This window comes from Trachemys scripta, chromosome 15 (assembly GCF_013100865.1).
Source record: "Trachemys scripta elegans isolate TJP31775 chromosome 15, CAS_Tse_1.0, whole genome shotgun sequence".
In the NCBI taxonomy this organism is placed as follows: Eukaryota; Metazoa; Chordata; order Testudines; family Emydidae; genus Trachemys; species Trachemys scripta.
Window position 1 is genome coordinate 11420625 of NC_048312.1, and position 19350 is coordinate 11439974.

Genomic DNA, 19350 nt, shown 5'->3' on the forward strand with positions numbered 1-19350 from the left:
GGGTAGAGGTGTATATACAATGACTAACCATAACTCAGTCCTAATTCAAGCAAAACACTCACTGGCACCGGTGGTTCTTTTACTTAAGTAAAGAATAAAGGACATACTTTCTCCTCAGGTTACACTAGAGTAACTCATTGACCTTATATAGAGTTGAACTGTTATAACTGGGGAGAGGCTATAAGTAAGCAGTGACTGAGTAAAGACTTCAGGATTTGGTTTTATATTTATCATTTCAATGTATCAGATTAAAAAGCATCAATATTGTACCATTGCTTCCATGTGCTCCCTTATCTGTCTGTCTCCAGCAGCTGTCTCTTGCCTTGTACTTAGATTATAAACCCCTTGAGGCCAGGATTGTCTTTTTGTTCTGTGTTTTTACAGTGCCTAACAAAGTGGGGCCCTGGTCCATGATTGGGGCTCCTAGGTGATACCTCATCACAAATAATTAATAAAATAATAAAAAATAACAATAATAAAAACTTCATGGTTCAGGAACTGTTTCACCACTGCAAGATCAACAGTTTCCATGAATGGAAGCACTGCGTCTGAAATACCCCCTCAATACATTTTTCATCCCTCTTACTATGTCAAAGTCTCACTGTAGTGCATTGTAATGCACCACTATTGCATCACTGCAACATTCAGAGGCCACTAATCCAGAACAGGAGGCAAGATCCATTGCGTGCACTGCACAATCTGCTTCCATTGAGGAGGAAGCAAATATCTTTTTAATATCACTGTTTGCCAGCTGGTCAAGGAAGGGCATTAAAGACATCTGTAAAATGCTTTAGCTATCATGAAGTAAGAGGAGTGCCAAGAAGTGCCTTTGGCAATGAGCAAGGGGACCGGGAGTGGGACAGGGAAGGAGTGCAAGGGAGAAATTATCAATCGCAAATACAAGAGGAATACAAGAGGAGCTATTTTCAAACACTTAATTCCACATTCTTCAACTTAACATTTGAAGATCCTGTCATACGTGGCAATAGGCATGCATACGTCATACAAAGAAAGACCCAGTGACACTGAGCATCAGTTCTGTTACTTGTTTTTCAGCTTGTGTGGGCAAGGCACAGTAAAAACCAACGCAGAAATGTAAATTAATCCTCTATTTTCCTATCACTTTCGAGAAACTGGCAAGCTCCTGTTATAAGGGCCAGTGAATCTCAGTCTCGGCTGTTTACAATGAAAGCAGGAAACAAGAGCTGAGCAAAATGCAGAATCCCCATCTCACAAAAAATCTGGTATTTCAATTTTTTTTTCTGTCCAAAATCATGACTAAAAGTTGAAATTTTTCACAGAATGAAATATTCTAAAAACTTGATTCAGATGTGTCACAACGTTTTGGTTTGTCAAACTGACAAGTTTCATTTCAATCAGTTCAGCATTAAACCACATTTCCCATTGTGGTGCATTGCCTCAGGGAGTTGTAGTTCGGGAGCCTGATGCCCACATTTTCCCCTATGGGCCAAGTTCCCCAGACAGACTAAATCTCCCATATAGTCAGCATACAGCTTGGTCAGAAGGGAGTCTGTTGAATCCTCTAGGAAGCCGCACCCATGGGAGAGAATGGGATCCCAAACTACAACTTCCATGAGGCAATGCGCGGATAGCGAAATGCAATAAAATGTTTTGTTAAAATGTTTTGTTTCAAATCAGTTCAGGTCAGTTCAATAAAATGAAATATTTCAACTTGAATCAAAACTGACTCAAAATAAAATATTTCATTCTGATTTTCCTGATGAAATTTTTTTAGCAAAACTGAAATTTCCTTGTGGAAAATTTTGATTTTGTAGAAACTGCATTTTCCATTGGAAAATTCCCAACCAGTTCTACAGGAAACCTTTCTGCTATAGATGGGCTTATTTTTTAAAGGTTACAATTGTGCAACCCTTAGTTATGTTGGTGAGCACTTACTTACATGGAGTAATCCCATTGTAGGGCTACTTGTGTAAGTGTTCACCTCAATGAGTATGCCCCATCTAGCCCTATGAACTCATGGAGGATACTTAAAACTTGTGCAGAAGTATTTATACCTCTGATTAGATGATGTGTGTCTTGGGCCTGGTCTACACTGGAGGGGGGGGGGGAGGGGAAATCGATCTAAGATACGCAACTTCAGCTACAAGAATAGTGTAGCTGAAGTCGATGTATCTTAGGTCAAATTAAAATTACTTACTTCGCATCCTCGCGGCACTCTGCGGCTCCCCCGTCGACTTTGCTTCCGCCTCTCGCTGAGCTGGAGTTCAGCAGGCGACGGGAGAGCGATCGGGGATCGATTTATCGCATCTACACTACACGCGATAAATCGATCCCCGATACATCGATCACTACCTGCCGATCCGGCGGGTAGTGTAGACGTACCCTTGGTGTCTTCTTGGTATGTAGGTCTCAGATAAATGATGTCATTTGCTCACAACCCAACAGAATATGTGTTCTTTTGAAAGAGCAAGATGCATCTCAGATTTTCAAATTCCAAACCACCAAAGGTGACAGAACACCCCATTGCATGTACACAATGGTCTTTAGCAGGTAACTTGAACACAGCCCTCAGAGATAGAGAACACCGCAAAAACACCATGAAATTAATGAGCTTCACCCAGGCAATGTTCTGTCTCTCAAAGTATAAAACAATTCAACTCTCTATGAATGGGTGAAATACAACACAGGAGCCAAATTTTTAGTATGCTGCGCTGCTTTGTGGAATGAATATGTCCATTCACAAGACAAATTAAGAGAGCCAAAATCCTTCTACCCATATTCTTTTGGGTGGGTAGGTGGATAAGAAGTTCTACACAATGTTCCTAAACTGCAACGACACATGTTTTTAGATAGAACCTTCACATCCTCACTCTATTTTTCTCCTTCCATATAATCATGTACATTACATTCCGCTGGATTACTTTTTCCCTGTTTATTGAGGTGTGACTACAATAGGGTATAGTAGTTTTTTCTAGAGACATCCTTAACTTCATCGAACTTTTATTCCTACTACACACTTTAAAAGAAAACCTCACCCAATCAGATCAGCCCAGCAGTCAAAATGTTTAACAAGACCAGAAGCACATCTTTCAATGAGCACACTGGCAAATGGACTTAGCAATTTTGAGACTATTACTAGTTTTCTGAGCATCTTGCCCTTTTTTATTTTTACGTGCCTTTATTTGTAACAAGCAAGCCCAAAGCATTCACTTTAATAGAAATCTGATATTTAAAAGTTAAATATTCTGTTTAAATATTACATCTTGAGATGTTTGTTAAAGCAGGACTACAGCAAGATGGAAAGTTTATCCAGGATCCCCATACGATCACAAATTTGGTCCTGTTCGGTTTCATTACGCAAGATGGCTCACTGGCTCAAGAACACTAATTGTAATTAAAAATATACAAAGCAGCTAATTTTCAAGTAGTGTGTTCATGTTAAAAAGTGTATCTAGGTCCTTTGTAATTACAAACTCAGCAACTTATTCATTAAAGGAAATGACACATTATAGCATTCTACAGTATTGGCCCCAAACGCTGTATGAACGTTATTGTACCCGGTCACATTCTGGAACATCGCTGTAGAATTTTTGTTGGGAGTTTTCTTTGCTCCATGATCTGCACTGGCTCCCAATAAGCTTCCAGGCAGAAGTCAAGGTGATGATTTGAACCCGGTTCCCCTCTCTCTCCTCCCTGTGAGCTACTGACACAGTTGAGTTCAGTAGAAGTGCTTGAGGTGGAGCCCGCTCGATTGAAAGGGAGCTGCTGTCAGATTGTTCTCTGGGAGAGGTCTGCGGTTTTGGGAGTCACTCCCCAGCTTGGTCCGCCAGGCCAAGATCTGTTCACATTCTGATAAACTGTCAACCTCATCTTCCCTCTTCTTTTCTAAAGCAACTGAGAAGGGAGTAGGTTGAGGTGAATGCCTTTGTGGGTAGGGTTACCATATTTCAACAAGCAAAAAAGAGGACGGGAGGAGCCCCGCCCTAGCCCCGCCCCTGCCCCTCCCACTTCCCGCCCCCCCAGACCCCCCAACCCTCCCCCCGTTCCTTGTCCCCTGACTGCCCCCTCCTGGGACCCCTGCCCCTAACTGCCCCCCGGGACTCCACTCCCTATCTAAGCCTCCTTGCCTCTTGTCCCCTGACTGCCCCAACCCTTATCCACACCCCCACCCCCAGACAGACCCCTGGGACTCCCACGCCCCATCCAACCACTCCCCACCCCCTGACAGCCCCCCCTAGAACTCCCAACCCATCTAAACCCCTCTGCTCCCTGTCCCCTGACTGCTCCGATCCCTCTCCACACTCCTGCCCCCTGACAGCCCCCCCAGAACTCCCAACCCATCTAAACCCCTCTGCTCCCTGTCCCCTGACTGCTCCAATCCCTCTCCCCACTCCTGCCCCCTGACAGCTCCCCCCCAGAACTCCCAGCCCCCTACCCCCCGCTCCTTGTCCCCTGACTGCCCCCTCCTGGGACCCCTGCTCCTAACTGCCCTCCAGAACCCCACCCCCTACCTAAGACTCCCTGTTCCTTGTCCCCTAACTGCCCCCTCCTAAGACCCCCCCCCCCCAACTGCCCCCCAGGACCCTACCCCCTACCTGTACCCTGACTGCCCAAAACTTTGTCCACTCCCCTCCAAAAGCCCGCCCCCGTTTCTTGACTGCCCCCTCCAGAACCTCCCTGTCCCTTCTCCTGCCCCCCCTTACCCTGCTGCTCAGAACAGGGTGTTGGGCTCTGTGCCAGCTGGACACATGGCTGAGCTCCCCTGCACAACACAAAACCCGGTCCCTGGCCCTGCACAGGGCTGCCGGAGCGGGCTGCAGGAGGAGGAGCTGCCGGCCGGCTCAGAATGCAGGGAGGGGGGGGGGTGGGAGGAGGAAGCTGCTCCGGAGTCCAGCCCGGGACTTTCCTGCAGCCCTCCCAGCTGCTCGCTCTGCCGGGGGAGGGGGAAATCCCGGACATTGTGAGTGCTTTACAAATTCCCCCCGGACGCTATTTTTAGCACACAAAAGGAGGACATGTCCGGGTAAATCCGGACGAATGGTAACCCTATTTGTGGGCAATTCTTTAGTATTATCTGTACGTTTTGATCTATGGGAAAGGGGACTACAATTTCACTGTATAAATTAGAAGTAATAACAAAATAATATCATCATCACAAATGTCCTCTCTATCGGGCATTCTGCACTTATACTGGTTTCTCTCTTTCCTGGGCCCTGATATATAGATATAGATATCTCAAAAGCAGATGCATTATTCTGGTTGGGATTGTTAGAAGGGAAAGTGTGACTATATGCCAGGAGGGAGAAAATCAAACAAACAGATGTTTCCACAGTCATTACTGCACTATAACTCTGATTTAATGCCACTCAAATAAAAGGCATAAATAAAAGGCAAGCAAAGAGGCAGTTGACTCCCATACTATTTTTTTAAAACTACTGTAACAGTAGAAATTTAGTCTGGCTTTTCAGAAACAGCAGGAGTAATCTCAGCACAGACTCTAGGCATAAACCTTATTTAGCATCTCACCCATTACACAAATGAAGCATAAATATAAAAAAGGACAGGCTCAGATTCACTAGTCAAAACATCAGGCTAAGCGTATAAAAATACAGCTATTTAATTTCTCAGGGGGTTATAGAAATATTTGCTTTGGGTTTGCTCTAACCTGAGCTTGTGTAGTCCTCAAGTTTCACTTTGAGTTCTGGACCTCAATAAAGATAATAGATTTAATTCAAAGCTGGTGATGCCCACAAATTTCACAGGATTCTAACCATAAGCCAGGGGCACTTGAACCTGGGTGCAGTTTTGCTGAAGTGGTTCACAAACCTTCAAGCAAGCTAGTCCAAGTATGTAACAAAAGCTGGAAATAGGAAAAGTTGCACAGGATTTCAAGACGCCAAAAGGGACCACTCTGATATTGACTGTTGCTGCCAAACTAATGAACGGACAGGCTGCTGCTCCTCTTGCAGAGAAGGAATGTTTCCAACTATTCCACAAACAAAACTGTCACGTGTGCTTTCTAGAAGGTGAAGATACCAAATGGGCCTATGAACAAAAGGGGGTCTAAAGCTAAAGAGTACTGGGTGTGCACATGTGGGAGAGAATGTATTGCAGAGCGTTCCATCTGCTGAAGAGTCTCAGAAGCCCATGGAAAGGTCTCCCTATCCTACTGGTCTATTCACATGAAACAGCATGCAACATTCACTGCAATAGCATGGAAGATTGTGCTTTGAGCATACAGCAACAGTGATTCACCAGGAAAGAGGCAGATGATGACCGAGGAAAATACCCTGCAGTGACTTCTTGCATAAATACCTTCAATGAAACAGGGTCCAGAATTGCATATCCTGGCTGCATAGGAAGCAGTGTAGTCCTCTGGAGAGGGTACAAAAACTGCTGTGTTACCCTGGGCAAGTCATTTGGGCTTAAATGTTCATAAGTGTCTACTAATTTTGAGTCCAGCTCGAAATGGCAGGATTTGGCGTTTCATTTTCTTTTAGCAAGACCACCTTAATGCCACTGCCAAACCACTTGTCTCTCTTGACTTATTGACATGTATGAGATTAAATAAAAAAAAATAAAAAATAAAACAGACACTTGAAGGGATAAAAAGGGAGCAAAGGAGTTCATAAAACTGTGCTGTCCGCATAAAGACAATCTCTCACGTAAAAGGTCTGTTCCATTATTAATAGAAACATTCAAAATTAAGTGGGTTTCTTTAATAGTTCAGTAACATGGATTATCACAGGGCGAAAAATAAAGACTTCTTTATAACAGATCTATTTTTAAGCAACTCACTATTACTGTTTGGGTTACTGTTTAGATGGTTTATTGACAGTACACTGCTGGATGGGCTGTGAGCTAAGCTCCTGGAATCTTTTAATCACTCTGTTGCATTTCATTATATGTTTATGTTGACCCTTTTTTCCCCCGTTAGTGCAGAGCCCACAGGCCTCTCTGTAGTTAACATAGTCAGGTGTTCAGTGCAGGGATCCACATGTTGGGATACTGTGTTCGGATTCCTAGCACTGCTGTTATTATTAATTATTTGTAGGGCAGTAGTGCCTAGAGACCTCAATGGAGATCAGGGCTCCACTGGACAAGGTACTGTATAAATACAAAGGAAGAGATGGACTGAAAGCTGTTCCGAGCAGGGACTAAGTAGACAAGGCAGACAAAGGGTGAGAAGGGAATGGACACAAAAGAGGCAAAATGACTTAACCAGAGTCACTCAGCAGCACTGTCAGGAATAGAACCTCAGTCTCCTGCACTCCAGCCCCATGTCCTATCAATGAACCACACTGTCTCTTTAAGCTTGCTGTCTATTCTTGGGTAATAATATAAACCATACTTCCCACTTACGTGGCACATAATCACCTTTGTAAAACGCATGATAAAATATCATTCTCCCTATTTTACAGATGAGGAAACTGAGGCACAGACAGCTAAAGTGATCTCCAAAGGTCATAGAGCAAGTCAATAGCAGAGCCGGGACTATAACCGAGGTGTCCTAACTCCTAATCCAGGGCACTTTTCAATAGACCACCCTTCCTCACACTCTTACCTCACTGTGTTTCAGTTCCCCTCTCTGTACTGTAGTGTGCCCATCTGTAAAACCGAGGTAATAATTACCTGCCTCAGTTTTACAGATGGGGACATTATTGTTTAAGATCAATTGCCTCACAGAAGTGCAGCCATTAATTCATTTTTGTAAATGTCTTTGTAATACTTTGATAAAAGCAGTATACATCTGCAAAATATTATTACTAATGAGCCATTCCGAACGATTCATATTTGCTTAGTTTAATATATACTAAGGAGAGCTGTTTCCCCCTCTAAAATATCAGACAATACAGTATGCCGCCTATAAAACTGAGAAGCAAATGTTGGTGTATAGAGTTGTTTTTAATCTGGAGCAGACTCCTTGGGCGGTAGTGCAGCCTGGCTCAGTGGAAACCCATTAGATTACTTTAGTGGGCAGATGGTGTCAAAGAGTCAGAAGTACGTAACAGCCTCCTGCTGTGCCCGTGTTCAGTATGCAAGAAATCATCTCGTATCAGACAACTGCTCCAGGGGACACAGTGAAGCACAAAGGAGAGAGCAGGACACAGCTAGAGTCACGAGCCCTTACAAGTGCTTGCCCCAAGATGTCAGCAACCTACCCCGAGTAACAGAACCCTAACTGGTAAATGGCGGAGGCAGTGAGGCAATGGTAAACGAGATGTGATCTGCTTTTGTACCGCAGGGGAACATCTTCAAATGTGCGGGACACCTCTTTACACATATTAACCCTCAATGTGCCTCTGGGAGCTGGAGCAGTATAATTCACCCTTTCACTGATGTAGAAACTGCTGTTTCGAGAAGCTAAGACCAACTTTTCAAAAGCATCCACTAATTTTGGGTGCCTGCGGCGAGAAAGCTGGGACCTGGATTTTCAATAGTGGACCTAGGACTAAACTCCAGGCACACACACCCTGCGTCCTTGTGCTCAGCTTTTAGCCACAAAGTCGTGCTTCTCTCTAATTCCTACCCACAGTCAGACGGTAAACAGACAAGGATCAGAACTGTAGGCAGAGCCTACAAGTGCCTAATGATGAAGTCCATTTAGTTGGGGTTGGTCCTGCTTTGAGCAGGGGGTTGGACTAGATGACCTCCTGAGCTCTCTCTTCCAACCCTAATCTTCTGTGATTCTAAGTCTAGTTAGTCACAATCCAGAGTCACATGCATTTGTCTATAATGTGGACCCACTGACACAGTGTTAGTACCTTCTGAAACACTCCTTTTGTGTATGTCCACGTGACACTATTCTCCTCTACTTACGCTAGGATGAATTATTCTAATGTCATCATATGAGCCAGATGCTCTATGGAGGCTTCATAAGGCAGGACATTTTGCTACACGGTAATCAGTAAGGTGCTGCTAAAGCGTGGGATTTAAAACCACATAAAACTAAAAAGGTCCTAGACAGTTTCACACACTTGAGATAAAACTGTAGCAGTCTTTTCCCCACCCCCACACCTACCACTCCCTTTTTCTTACAGTGCCATGAAGCATTGTAATAAAGTGGCTGTTGAGAATGTGCACCGCTGCTTTCTACTGGACAGACTTAGAATTGCTCAGTTCTGTGTCACAGGCCCTTTATTGCTAACCATGTAAGGAAATTCTTCTTCGGTTCAGGTATCAAGGGCCTGTACTTCTGAAGCTGGAGGATGTAACAGCTGCGCATTTGCTCACAAGTGGCCTAAAAAACAGAGCCCATCATGGTATGCTACAACAAAATCAAATCTCCATTTTGATTTTTTTTTTTTTTAAATGTTTTTCAAGTCAGATGTCGGGGCAAAACCCTGCCGTGACAAAACATTTCTGTGGCTTAGGGTTACCATACGTCTGTTTTTTCCCGGCCATGTCCGGCTTTTTGGTAATCAAACCCCCATCCAGGGGGAATTGCCAAAAAGCCGAACACGTCCGGGAAAAATACCGGCCGGGCACTTCCCCTCCCGGGCTCCAGCTGCTCTGCTCCGGGGGCGCAGGGTCCAGAGGCATGGGGGCTGCCCGAAGCCGGAGTGCTCAGGCAGCTCGGCTCTTAAACAGAGCTGAAGAGTCAGGGGAGGAGCAGAGCAGCTGGAGCCCGGCAGGGGAAGTGCCCGGCCGGGGGCGCAGGGTCCAGAGGCATGGGGGCTGTCCGAAGCCCGAGCGCTACCGGCTTCACGGTTTGCCGGGCAGCCTCCAGACCCTGCGCCCCCAGCTGGGCGCTTCCCCTCCCGGGCTCCAGCTAAACTGGGGAAGCGCCGGCCAGGGGCGCAGGGTCTGGGGGCTGCCCGGCAAACCATGAAGCCGGTAGCACTGGGGCAGGCCTTTTCGTGTGGCTGGGAAGGAGGAGGGGGAGTTAGGCTGGGACTTTGGGGAAGGGGTGGGGAATGGGCAGAGTTGGGGTGGGGAAGGGGCGGGGCCAGAGCCCCGTGGAGTGTCCTCTTTTTTTAATCTTTTAAATATAGCAACCCTACTGTGGCTAAAATAACAAATTAAAAGCTTGGCCCTGCAGCTGCAAGTCAAATGGAAGTTTTGCCTGAGTAAAGACTTCAGGATTGGCCCTGTGGTTTTTGACCAGAACAGCAACATAAGATTTATGGGTCATCTCTCTAGCCTCTGTGTTTTAACTGGATAAGCTAGAGGGGAATCTCCATGAATGGGTAGCTGTACGAGGGCTGACATGCAGAAGAGCGGTTCTGATTTCATCTAGTAGAGGGCAGTGGTGTGCAAGCACACACACACACACACACCAGTTTATTACAACTCTGCTCACAACTTTTTTACTTTTTCCACATGATTTTACAGTCATATTTGTCCCTGCTGTAAACACCAAAAAATAACTAACCATTATGTACAACCTAATTAAAGGAAACCAAGCAAGATTCTTATTACAGTTAGACCAGAGATGCAGAACTTAAAAGGATAAATACAGAGATTTCATTTGTGGGTTGCTGGGCTCTACAATACACCCAAATCACTGTCATTAGTCTACAGTGAAGACAAATGGAATTACTCACCAAACCCAGCTGTGTATGGAGACCAGCGGCCCCCATCAACCCAGGGCCTCTGATAATTGGGCTGACTGAGAGCTGAATGGCATTACTGCTACTGAATGGCATTGTTTTATTGTTGTTGTTTATTCTTGGGTGATTATTATTGAAACTACTGGCTGTGCAGTTTATTTCGGTTTAATTGTACCTTGGGATTTTTCTTCTTGTGTATTTTCCTTTTTATAAATGACTACTGTACCTACCGCAGTGGGAAGGTGCTTTATAAATCTAAATAAAAAGAAAAATAGGGATATTAAGCACCACAGAGAGTAGCTCTGAGATCCGTTAGCAGCAGGCAACACCGAGCTCACTGATTCAAAGGATTTCTTTGGCATACAATGGACATGAGAACTCATCTGTGTGATTATCTGGACATCTGCTTTGTTTCTCAGCCAGTGGCCTGCACACTGCCTGCCCAATTGTCTCCCTACCTTGACAACACGCAGCTCAAAAGGCACACATTACAGCCGCCTGAAGCAGCTAGATAGGGTGACCAGATGTCCCCATTTTATAATGACAGTCCCGATTTTGGGGGCTTTTTCTTCTATAGGTACCTATTACCCCCCACCTCCTGTCCCGATTTTTCACACTTGCTATCTGGTCATCCTACAGATGGATAGGACACTTTTCCTTCCATTGCTTTCTAGCATGCACTGGGATTGGTACAGAGAGTGCTGGTTTCCTTTCCATGGCTCTCCTTGGCCCCCAACTATCATTTCCACTATACTGAGCACCCATCTTTACACAAAGCTGGTTTGATACACTGCTCTTCTTGCAGAGCCAGTAGCACCCTGCAGCTTTCCACATCTGAGAGTCTACATGGGTCAGTTTTAAATCTGGTTTCCGCTGCATGCTTTGAAAGACTGTAATGCAGAACAAGGAGTAATGGTCTCAAGTTGCAGTGGGGAAGGTTTAGGTTGGATATTAAGAAAATCTTTTTCACTAGGAGGGTGGTGAAGCACTGGAATGGGTTACCTAGGGAGGGTAGGAATCTCCTTCCTTAGAGGTTTTTACGGTCTGACTTGACAAAGCCCTGGCTGGGATGATTTAGTTGGTGTTGGTCCTGCTTTGAGCAGGGGGTTGGACTAGATGACCTCGTGAGGTCCCTTCCAACCCTGATATTCTATTATTCTATGAATACACCAATCTGGGACGGCTCAATGGATCAGTGAAAGAGTGTCACTCAGTATGATACCGTATTGTCACAAACCTTTCCCCTTTAATGGAGCACAACAAATAAAGTCTAGGTGAAGAGTGATCTCCATCAGACTAATCTTATGTGGCCTGTATATGAAATGACACTTAACTGGTGTTGGCTCAATTCCCAGGTGTTTGCACCACTGGAAACACTATGAAAATTGGCACTGGCTGACACCTTTTTTCAGAAGTCTTAGCCAGGAGGCCAAGAAATGAGGGTCTGAGGTAAAACCCAATGAAGGAGTCTTGGCATTAACTTCAACGGGTTTTGTATCAGGCCCATTGTAGATATGGAGATTGACCTGCCCTCTTAAATCTTAGAGCTGGTGGGAAAGATGAAGAGAGATTGACTACCAATCCATCAACTTCCTGGGGCTGTCAGACTAGCTCCTTTCATGAGAATTAAATTCACTCAATAAAGGGCGAAAGCAAGACTATAAAAATAGATGAACCCCCCTTCTGCTGTTTATCTGCTTTTTCATAGAGGAAAAAATAGGTTGGCTTCCTCAAATATGTAATTTTTAACCCTGCTCATGATAATCAGTGCTAGTTAAGTGTCACCAAACTGCTTAAAATCCACTTAATTTTGAATTACTATTAATAATGTAGCAAGAGACATTACGCAGAATGATGAAAAATCAAGTAATTAAATGTAACACTTCATAAACTAAACCTGCGATGAATCTTAGCTGCCTCTTCAGTCTCTCTGCAATCAATCTGTCTGCAGTTGTGTTTATGCGTCCTAGGACCGAGTGATAGACGGCCACCAGACTTGGCATCTACGACAACCTCAGGAGGTTGACTTAATGTGACTGCAGCATGAAAAAAATCTGATTATCTTTTGATTCTCTCTTTTATTAAATAAAAATGATCTTTATTGAATAAAGCTGCTTTTGTTAATATCTAAAACACTGGTTGGTGTCATAGAGCCTGCTGGTCCCATGGAACTAATAAAAGAAAAAGCAGAGGTAAAAATGAGAACATTACAGGAGAAAAATTGCATTAAGTGAGTATTGTGGCTGGCAAATAAAACACCGGCTTTTCTGTGGAACTATTTAGTTTCATTTCAATTTATTATTTTTGTTCTGTTCGTGCTGAGATGAAAAAAAAAAGCAGCAAAGAGCTTCTCCCAGATGCACATCATGTCAAGGTGCAAACAATGACCAAGGGGTTAATGTTACTCCCCACTCTGGCATAATATCCCGAAGGACTATACATGAGCTGCAGGTGGGACAGTGAGAGAATGCCTGTTTCACCAAACTGGCTTGAACCTCAGGGTAGGGCTGCTGTTACTTTTTGGGGGGCTTAAGCAAATTTGTTTTGATTTCTGGCTATAGACAACAGCACTTGAGGAAAAACCCTTGCTGATTGCATCTGTGGTTTGTTTCTGCTGAGTCATTCCACCAGCTCTCTCCCGCTCTCTCTCTCTCTCTCTCTCTCTCTCACACACACACACACACACACACGATGGGGAGGGAAGACAGTTTTCAACATATGGTAAATTAGCCATAAATACCAATTTAAAGTTATGCAGCTACATCAACAGATACATTTTTGACAACCGGCTCCCAAAAGTGTTGTTATTACTATTGTGACATTAACAGAAAGAATATTTGTTTCCTTATCAAAAACAACGAGCTTGTGTTACCAAAACAAAACACAGACTGTGAAATGTTGACTAGACCTACTAATTGTGAAATTCAACCCTGCTCTCTTGTCTGAAGATACCAGAAAGAGTTAAAAGAAAAAGAGAAACATTATTTTTAAATCAAACTCAGGATTCTTTAATTACAACCACAACCAGCAAATTCAGAACAATTATCCCTTACCAATAAAATAAATCCTGTAATGTTTCAGAGTAATGCTCCAAAAGAAGTTGTATTGAAACATGTGTGCATACACTTTATATTTCCATTTTCAATATTTTTATTCACAATAAACTCCCCATTCTCAGAGCTCCCAATGACATCACTCGGAAATATGCCCATGGAGCTCTTTCAGAAATGGCTCACAACTTAGTGGAAAATGGGAATGTAAAAGAAACATAAGCAAAAGAGCTCAAGCCTGTATTCTTTGTGCACTCGTTATTCCCACTGAAAACAAGATGCAGGAGTGAGTACCAAGGTAGTTAACTTCCTGTACAACTATGACCCACCTCTCATGCAGACTAATTGCAGTAACTGGGTATTTCTTATGAGCTGTCGACCATATTCTGATATCTATGTAATCCCATGGAAGTCAACGGAGTTGAGCAGATGTAACCAAGGCTAAAGTTTTGCCCTATACGTACAAAAAAAAAAAAAAGGGGGGGGGGGGATTATGTGATGTAACTGACACTATTGGGAGGGTCCAAAGAACAATAAAATACAACATTAATAATTTAAAACAAAAACAGGAGAACATTTGTTGTATCCAAATAGCCATCTGCTTCTATCAGATGTTTATATCTAAAACAGTCCAATCAAATAGTATTGTTTTTGCTCCTTGGGAGATTCTTTTTCCTTTCCTAAATTAGGAGATTGGCATCACTGCAAGTGGAATTCCATCTCTCAAACCTGTGGGGAACACCCTTAGGAAAGTAATCCTATCTAACTAGTCTGCCATGCCCCTACATTTTATAATAAATGGTTTTCAGCACCTGGGGGAAACAGAAAATCAAAACAGAAGCTTTATGGCCAAAGAAGAAATTGCCTTGGAAAATGATCTCACAGGAATATGTCTGCCCCTCAGATGATGGAGGAGAAGGACAAGAGATGCTTAGGACAATGCAGGAGGGCAAAAGACCACTTTGACATTCTCTTGCTGGCACCATTTTGCTCATCTCAATTTGGGGCTGTTTAAAGCAGTGGTTCTCAACCAGGGGTACGCAGAGATCTTCCAGGGGTACATCAACTCATCTAGATATTTGCCTGGTTTTTACAACAGGCTACATAAAAACCACCAGCAAAGTCAGTACAAACTAAAATGTCATACAGACAAAATGAGAAAGTAAGCAATTGTTTAGTAATAGTGTGCTGTGGCATATTTTTATGTCTGATTTTGTAGGCAAGTAGTTTTTAAGTGAGTGAAACTGGCGTATGCAAGACAAATCAGACTCCTGAAAGCGGTACAGCAGTCTGGAAAGGTTGAGGACCACTGGTTTAAAATGAAGGATCTCCAACATTTGACAGAGGGTTTTATTGGCCAATGTGCATGCGTAATGCCGCTCAGCTCCATAGCTGCTGGAACTAGCAGTGCGGGGGGTGCTACCGCACCCCCTGGATTGAAGTGGTTTCCATTTATATTCAGGGTTTACAGTTTGGTTCAATGGCTCTCAACACCCCCACTATGAAAACTGTTCCAACACCCGTGCTCAGCTCCCATTGGAAAAATCTTAAGAGTGCTCAGCACCGCTCAGGTAATGTTCAGTTCATTGCAGGACTGGGCCCTAAAGAGATATTTGCTGTTAGAGGAGTTATCAAAGGCCCCATCCTAACCCCATTGAAGCCAATGAGAGTTTTGTCCTTTAAACAAGCATCTGTTTAGCATTAAAAACCATGGACAAATGTCCCTGTGGTTCAGCCTGTTTATTTTTGGTTACAACAGATTCAGAACTTCACTACTGAAAATCTCTGACGAAGTTTTCTATAGTTGGAGACGGATTCTGTTCCCATTGATATCAATGGCAAAACTAACTGACTGGGAGCAGGATTTGGAACCATAACTGGAATTGTATAGCCACACACCGTACATATTTAGGTACACACATCGCATCAGCATTCGCAAGTAGTTCTGCTGAGAATGCTGAACTCATTACAGAAAACATGACAACATTTCACCTCTTGAGCTTGAACTAATTTCCCCCTTCACAGGATAAAAGCAAAGCAAAACCCATAAATGATGCTTTTCAAGTCTTGGAAACGTGTAGTAAGGAAGCCTTGTTGCCATGCTTCAAAGTAATCAGCAACAGACCTATATACACAATAGGCAACTGATTGCTTTTGCATGTTAAAAAAAATCTCTCTCACACTTACTAAAACTTTGCCATAATGTCATAAATGAAAGAAGCATTTCTATTAGCAACAACAAAGCATCAAACAAAGAATTATGCCCTGTAGAAATAATCAAGACTGATTATTTTTTCAGTTTTCCTTCTGTTAGGGAGATCAACCTTTTGCACAGTGTCTTCTAATTCATATTGTAAGTCTCTAGAAACCTCTGGTCTTTCTGATTATTCTAAGACACCATAATAAGATCTGAGTCTGTTACCAGATATGAAAATAGCTATGTACCTGGAATATTTTTTCTAAATCACAACACAATACACAGACCCAGCAACCATACAACAGCATGTTATCAACTCTAAAATGCAAAATAAGCAATACCAGTGATTCTAGAAGAACTACTAGTAGGATCAGGTGTACGTAATTCAAAAGGTACTAGACTTAATGAGACTTCACAGTTTGTATCAGAAACCTCAGGTTGTAGTTTTTGCATTAGTAGATTTATTTAACAAAATAGCCTTACCAAATTCAATTTTCTGCCCAGATTTATCTTTCAAAATAGTGCTGGGTGGTTTAATAGTTAAAAATAAAATCTCAGATGTATATTATAATTTCTGATCCAACCAGCAAACCATCAATTTCAAGCAAATAAATTCTGTAAATCTCAAATACCACTTTTATTTCAAGGTTGCAATGAGTTTCAATCAAATGTAAACCCTCTGTTAATCCAGTGTTAAGGTTGCAAATAGAAATACACCCCAAAATACAGGAAATGAAAAAGTTTATATTCTCACTGCAGTGTTTATTGACTAAAAATACCAACATTGCTTGTAGTAAAATACACATTTGGCAGCCTAACTAGAGATCAAAAGCTATAGATTTGTAAAGGTGAATGAAGTAATCTTAAGCAAGAATCATAATCTTTCTATTCCCTGACTTTAGTGAGTTTTCATTTGCAACTTTAAAGTTGCACTCATATAGTGGTTTGCATTTAAAGTATTTTGGGTTGTTTTGGGAGTTCTTAAATTTGTTTTAAAGATAGAAGAGGGAAAAGGAAAATCCTTACCTGTGCAACTGTGGAAATACAGAACTGTGGTCTGTGCACAAATTTTTTCTCCAGTCAATAGGTTTTAAATTCATCCAATCTTTAGATACACAAATAATATTAAGTCTGGCACTATACAACTGCACTATAATCGTGCTGCAACTTTGAAGTGACACTGGCAATTATGTAACAAAAAACCTTTTTAAAAAAATACTTCACTGCACATAGACAAAATTCATTTAAAATATTTTTACAAAGAAATTACAGGTATAAACTCATATGACCACTATTCCTCACTGAGGACTGGCAGCCTGTAAATTCTAAAGCAGTAACATTCGAGCCAGTTTTTAGCTATTCAGGCACAAACAAGTCCTTAATATCTTCCTAGCAGAAAACGTATTTATCCTCCCCTTCCCCCCCATTTTGATAACTCAAGAATGAATTAAAAGATTTTCTTCATGCATTGAAAAAATAAATTGATCTACGGGCTGAGACCAAGCATCAGAAGCTTAAGAGTAAAAAGGAGAAATTTTGATTGCAAGAAAGTTGTGAGTGGGTGGGGTGGTATGTGACTTGGCCTTGTAAACCTTTTTGTAACTTTATTCCAGGGCAACACAGAGGGAGGTCACTGGCTCAGGAAGGATATCAAAAAATTTCAACTCAAGTCAACATAATGAAATTCTAAAATCACTAATAGAAGAACTCAGAATAATTAACATCTCCTGGGAATTGCAACCAACCTATATTTCTATTGAAAGGGTGGCATGTTAGTTAATATCATGTGTTCTAGTAAAAGATTATCAGACTGATACAGGGGCTTTCATCTGAATTATTACATGGGCCATCAAGCTAGGGAACTTAAACTCGGGTACTCCTGAAGAATTTAAAAAAGCCAGATAACTAAAAACCTTTGTAGTCCACATCAGAGGTTGTCCACCAGCATTGTATACATGAACACAGATATAGCAGACAGGTCACCAATGTAGATCTGAAAGGATGGGAATTTTTTTAGGTTGGCTTTGACAATTAACACTCGATTTCTTTTCAGAATGTTTTCTTGTGTTTGCCTAACACAAAGATCCTCTTCCCCCCCAAGATGTGTCAGCCATAAATCCTACAGAAGAGGACAATAGCCAAGGCACCCCGAGAGGCTGCTGGACGTAAAGAAAAGAAGAAAGAAATTGCTCCTTACCTTTGGAAAAAACTGCTGCCAGGCTGAGGAGGAAGGGTGACAGGAGCTGCCACATTTTGCACATCCTCATGCTTGGGTCTGCAGGGAACTTAGGGTTCTATTTCACACACTTTGGAATCAAAATAAACCCCAATCAGCTGGAGAGGTGGCATGGTCAGAAAAGGTCACCTGGAGAGCGCAGAAGGCATTCCCTTCGCGGAGATGAACTGTTTCTTCAGTTTCGTTTTTTAACCCTCCCTTCCCCCAGAACGGCCGGGGCTAGTAAACCAAATCCACCCACCCACAGCCGGCTGCGATACATTAAGACAAAACTCTCCCGATGGAGCTAGATCTTCAGTCCTGAGCCCCGATCGTCTAAAAAGTAAACAGCTCCCCCGCTCCTCTCCCTCCGCACACATCCAAATAAAAACAGCGGCACCGGAATCTCCAGGCAAACGACCTCACACGCTAGCACAGGGCGCTATTGGGGGGGACCCACACACACTTCCCCTTCCACTCTTAGCAGGAGCCTCCCCCACCATGCTCAGGAGAGCGGCTTTATGGTATAAACCCGGCCCCCACCTCCCCATTGGGAAAGCACGTTCCTTCGCGGCGCGGCGCTAAAGTTTCCCTGGAGGTGGGGATGCTGATCTGCCCAGAAGCCAGGCAGGCACCGAGGGAGGCAGGCTGGGGTTTAGTTCTCTCTCTTTTCTCATTCACTTGTTTAACTCTCCTCTCCTCGCTGCTATCGAGTCTCTAATGCTTTCGGGGAGGCTGGAAGGAGCAGCGGCGGCCGAGGGGGAGCTGGAGACTTAACGGATGCCGCAGAAGTTGATCTACACTCAGGATGCTGGTCCCCGGCTCCCAGCTCCTCCTCCTCTGGTCCCGACCCGCCAAGTCCATTGTAGTGTTTTGTTTTTTTTTAAGCCAGCGGGTTTCGCGAAGGAATCAAAGAGGAGGAGGCGGCACCATACACAAATAAATAAATAAAAACTCAAAGAGCCCAGCCTCTAACTAGACAGCCGGACTCACCAATCCACGTGCAGAGAGCAGGGGCTGGGTGGAGCTACTGAGCCCATCCCCCTGGGTACCCGGACAATCACAGCACAGGTGGGCGGAGCACCACCAGCACTCACTCAGCCAGGACCCTTCTAGGGCATCGCAGGGGCTGGGGGGGGGCGCTGGCTGGCTGGTTAGCAAGCACCGTGGTGAACCAAGGGAGATTTTTATTTCCTGCAGTGACTGAGATGATAAATAGGTACATTGCTTCCCCCCCCCCTCCCTCTGGCAATCTTGTAATTATTGCACTTTAGTGTAGAGAGAAAACGGAAAAGTTGAAGCCTGCCAGAGTTTGGCTCCAGCCCTCACAAAATCCTACTGGTTGAATGCATA

The 19350-nt window shown here is 43.4% G+C and overlaps 1 protein-coding gene across 1 annotated transcript in view; it reads right to left on the minus strand.

Moving 5' to 3' along the window:
* TMEM132D (transmembrane protein 132D) overlaps window positions 1-18912 on the minus strand; it is a 418546-nt gene extending 399634 nt beyond the window's left edge. Inside the window, exon 1 of the mRNA XM_034791463.1 lies at window positions 17980-18912. Coding sequence (XP_034647354.1) covers window positions 17980-18049 — 70 coding nt within the window. The 5' untranslated portion in view covers window positions 18050-18912. The remainder of the gene's footprint in view (window positions 1-17979) is intronic.
* Between the last annotated feature and the right edge of the window lie 438 nt (window positions 18913-19350).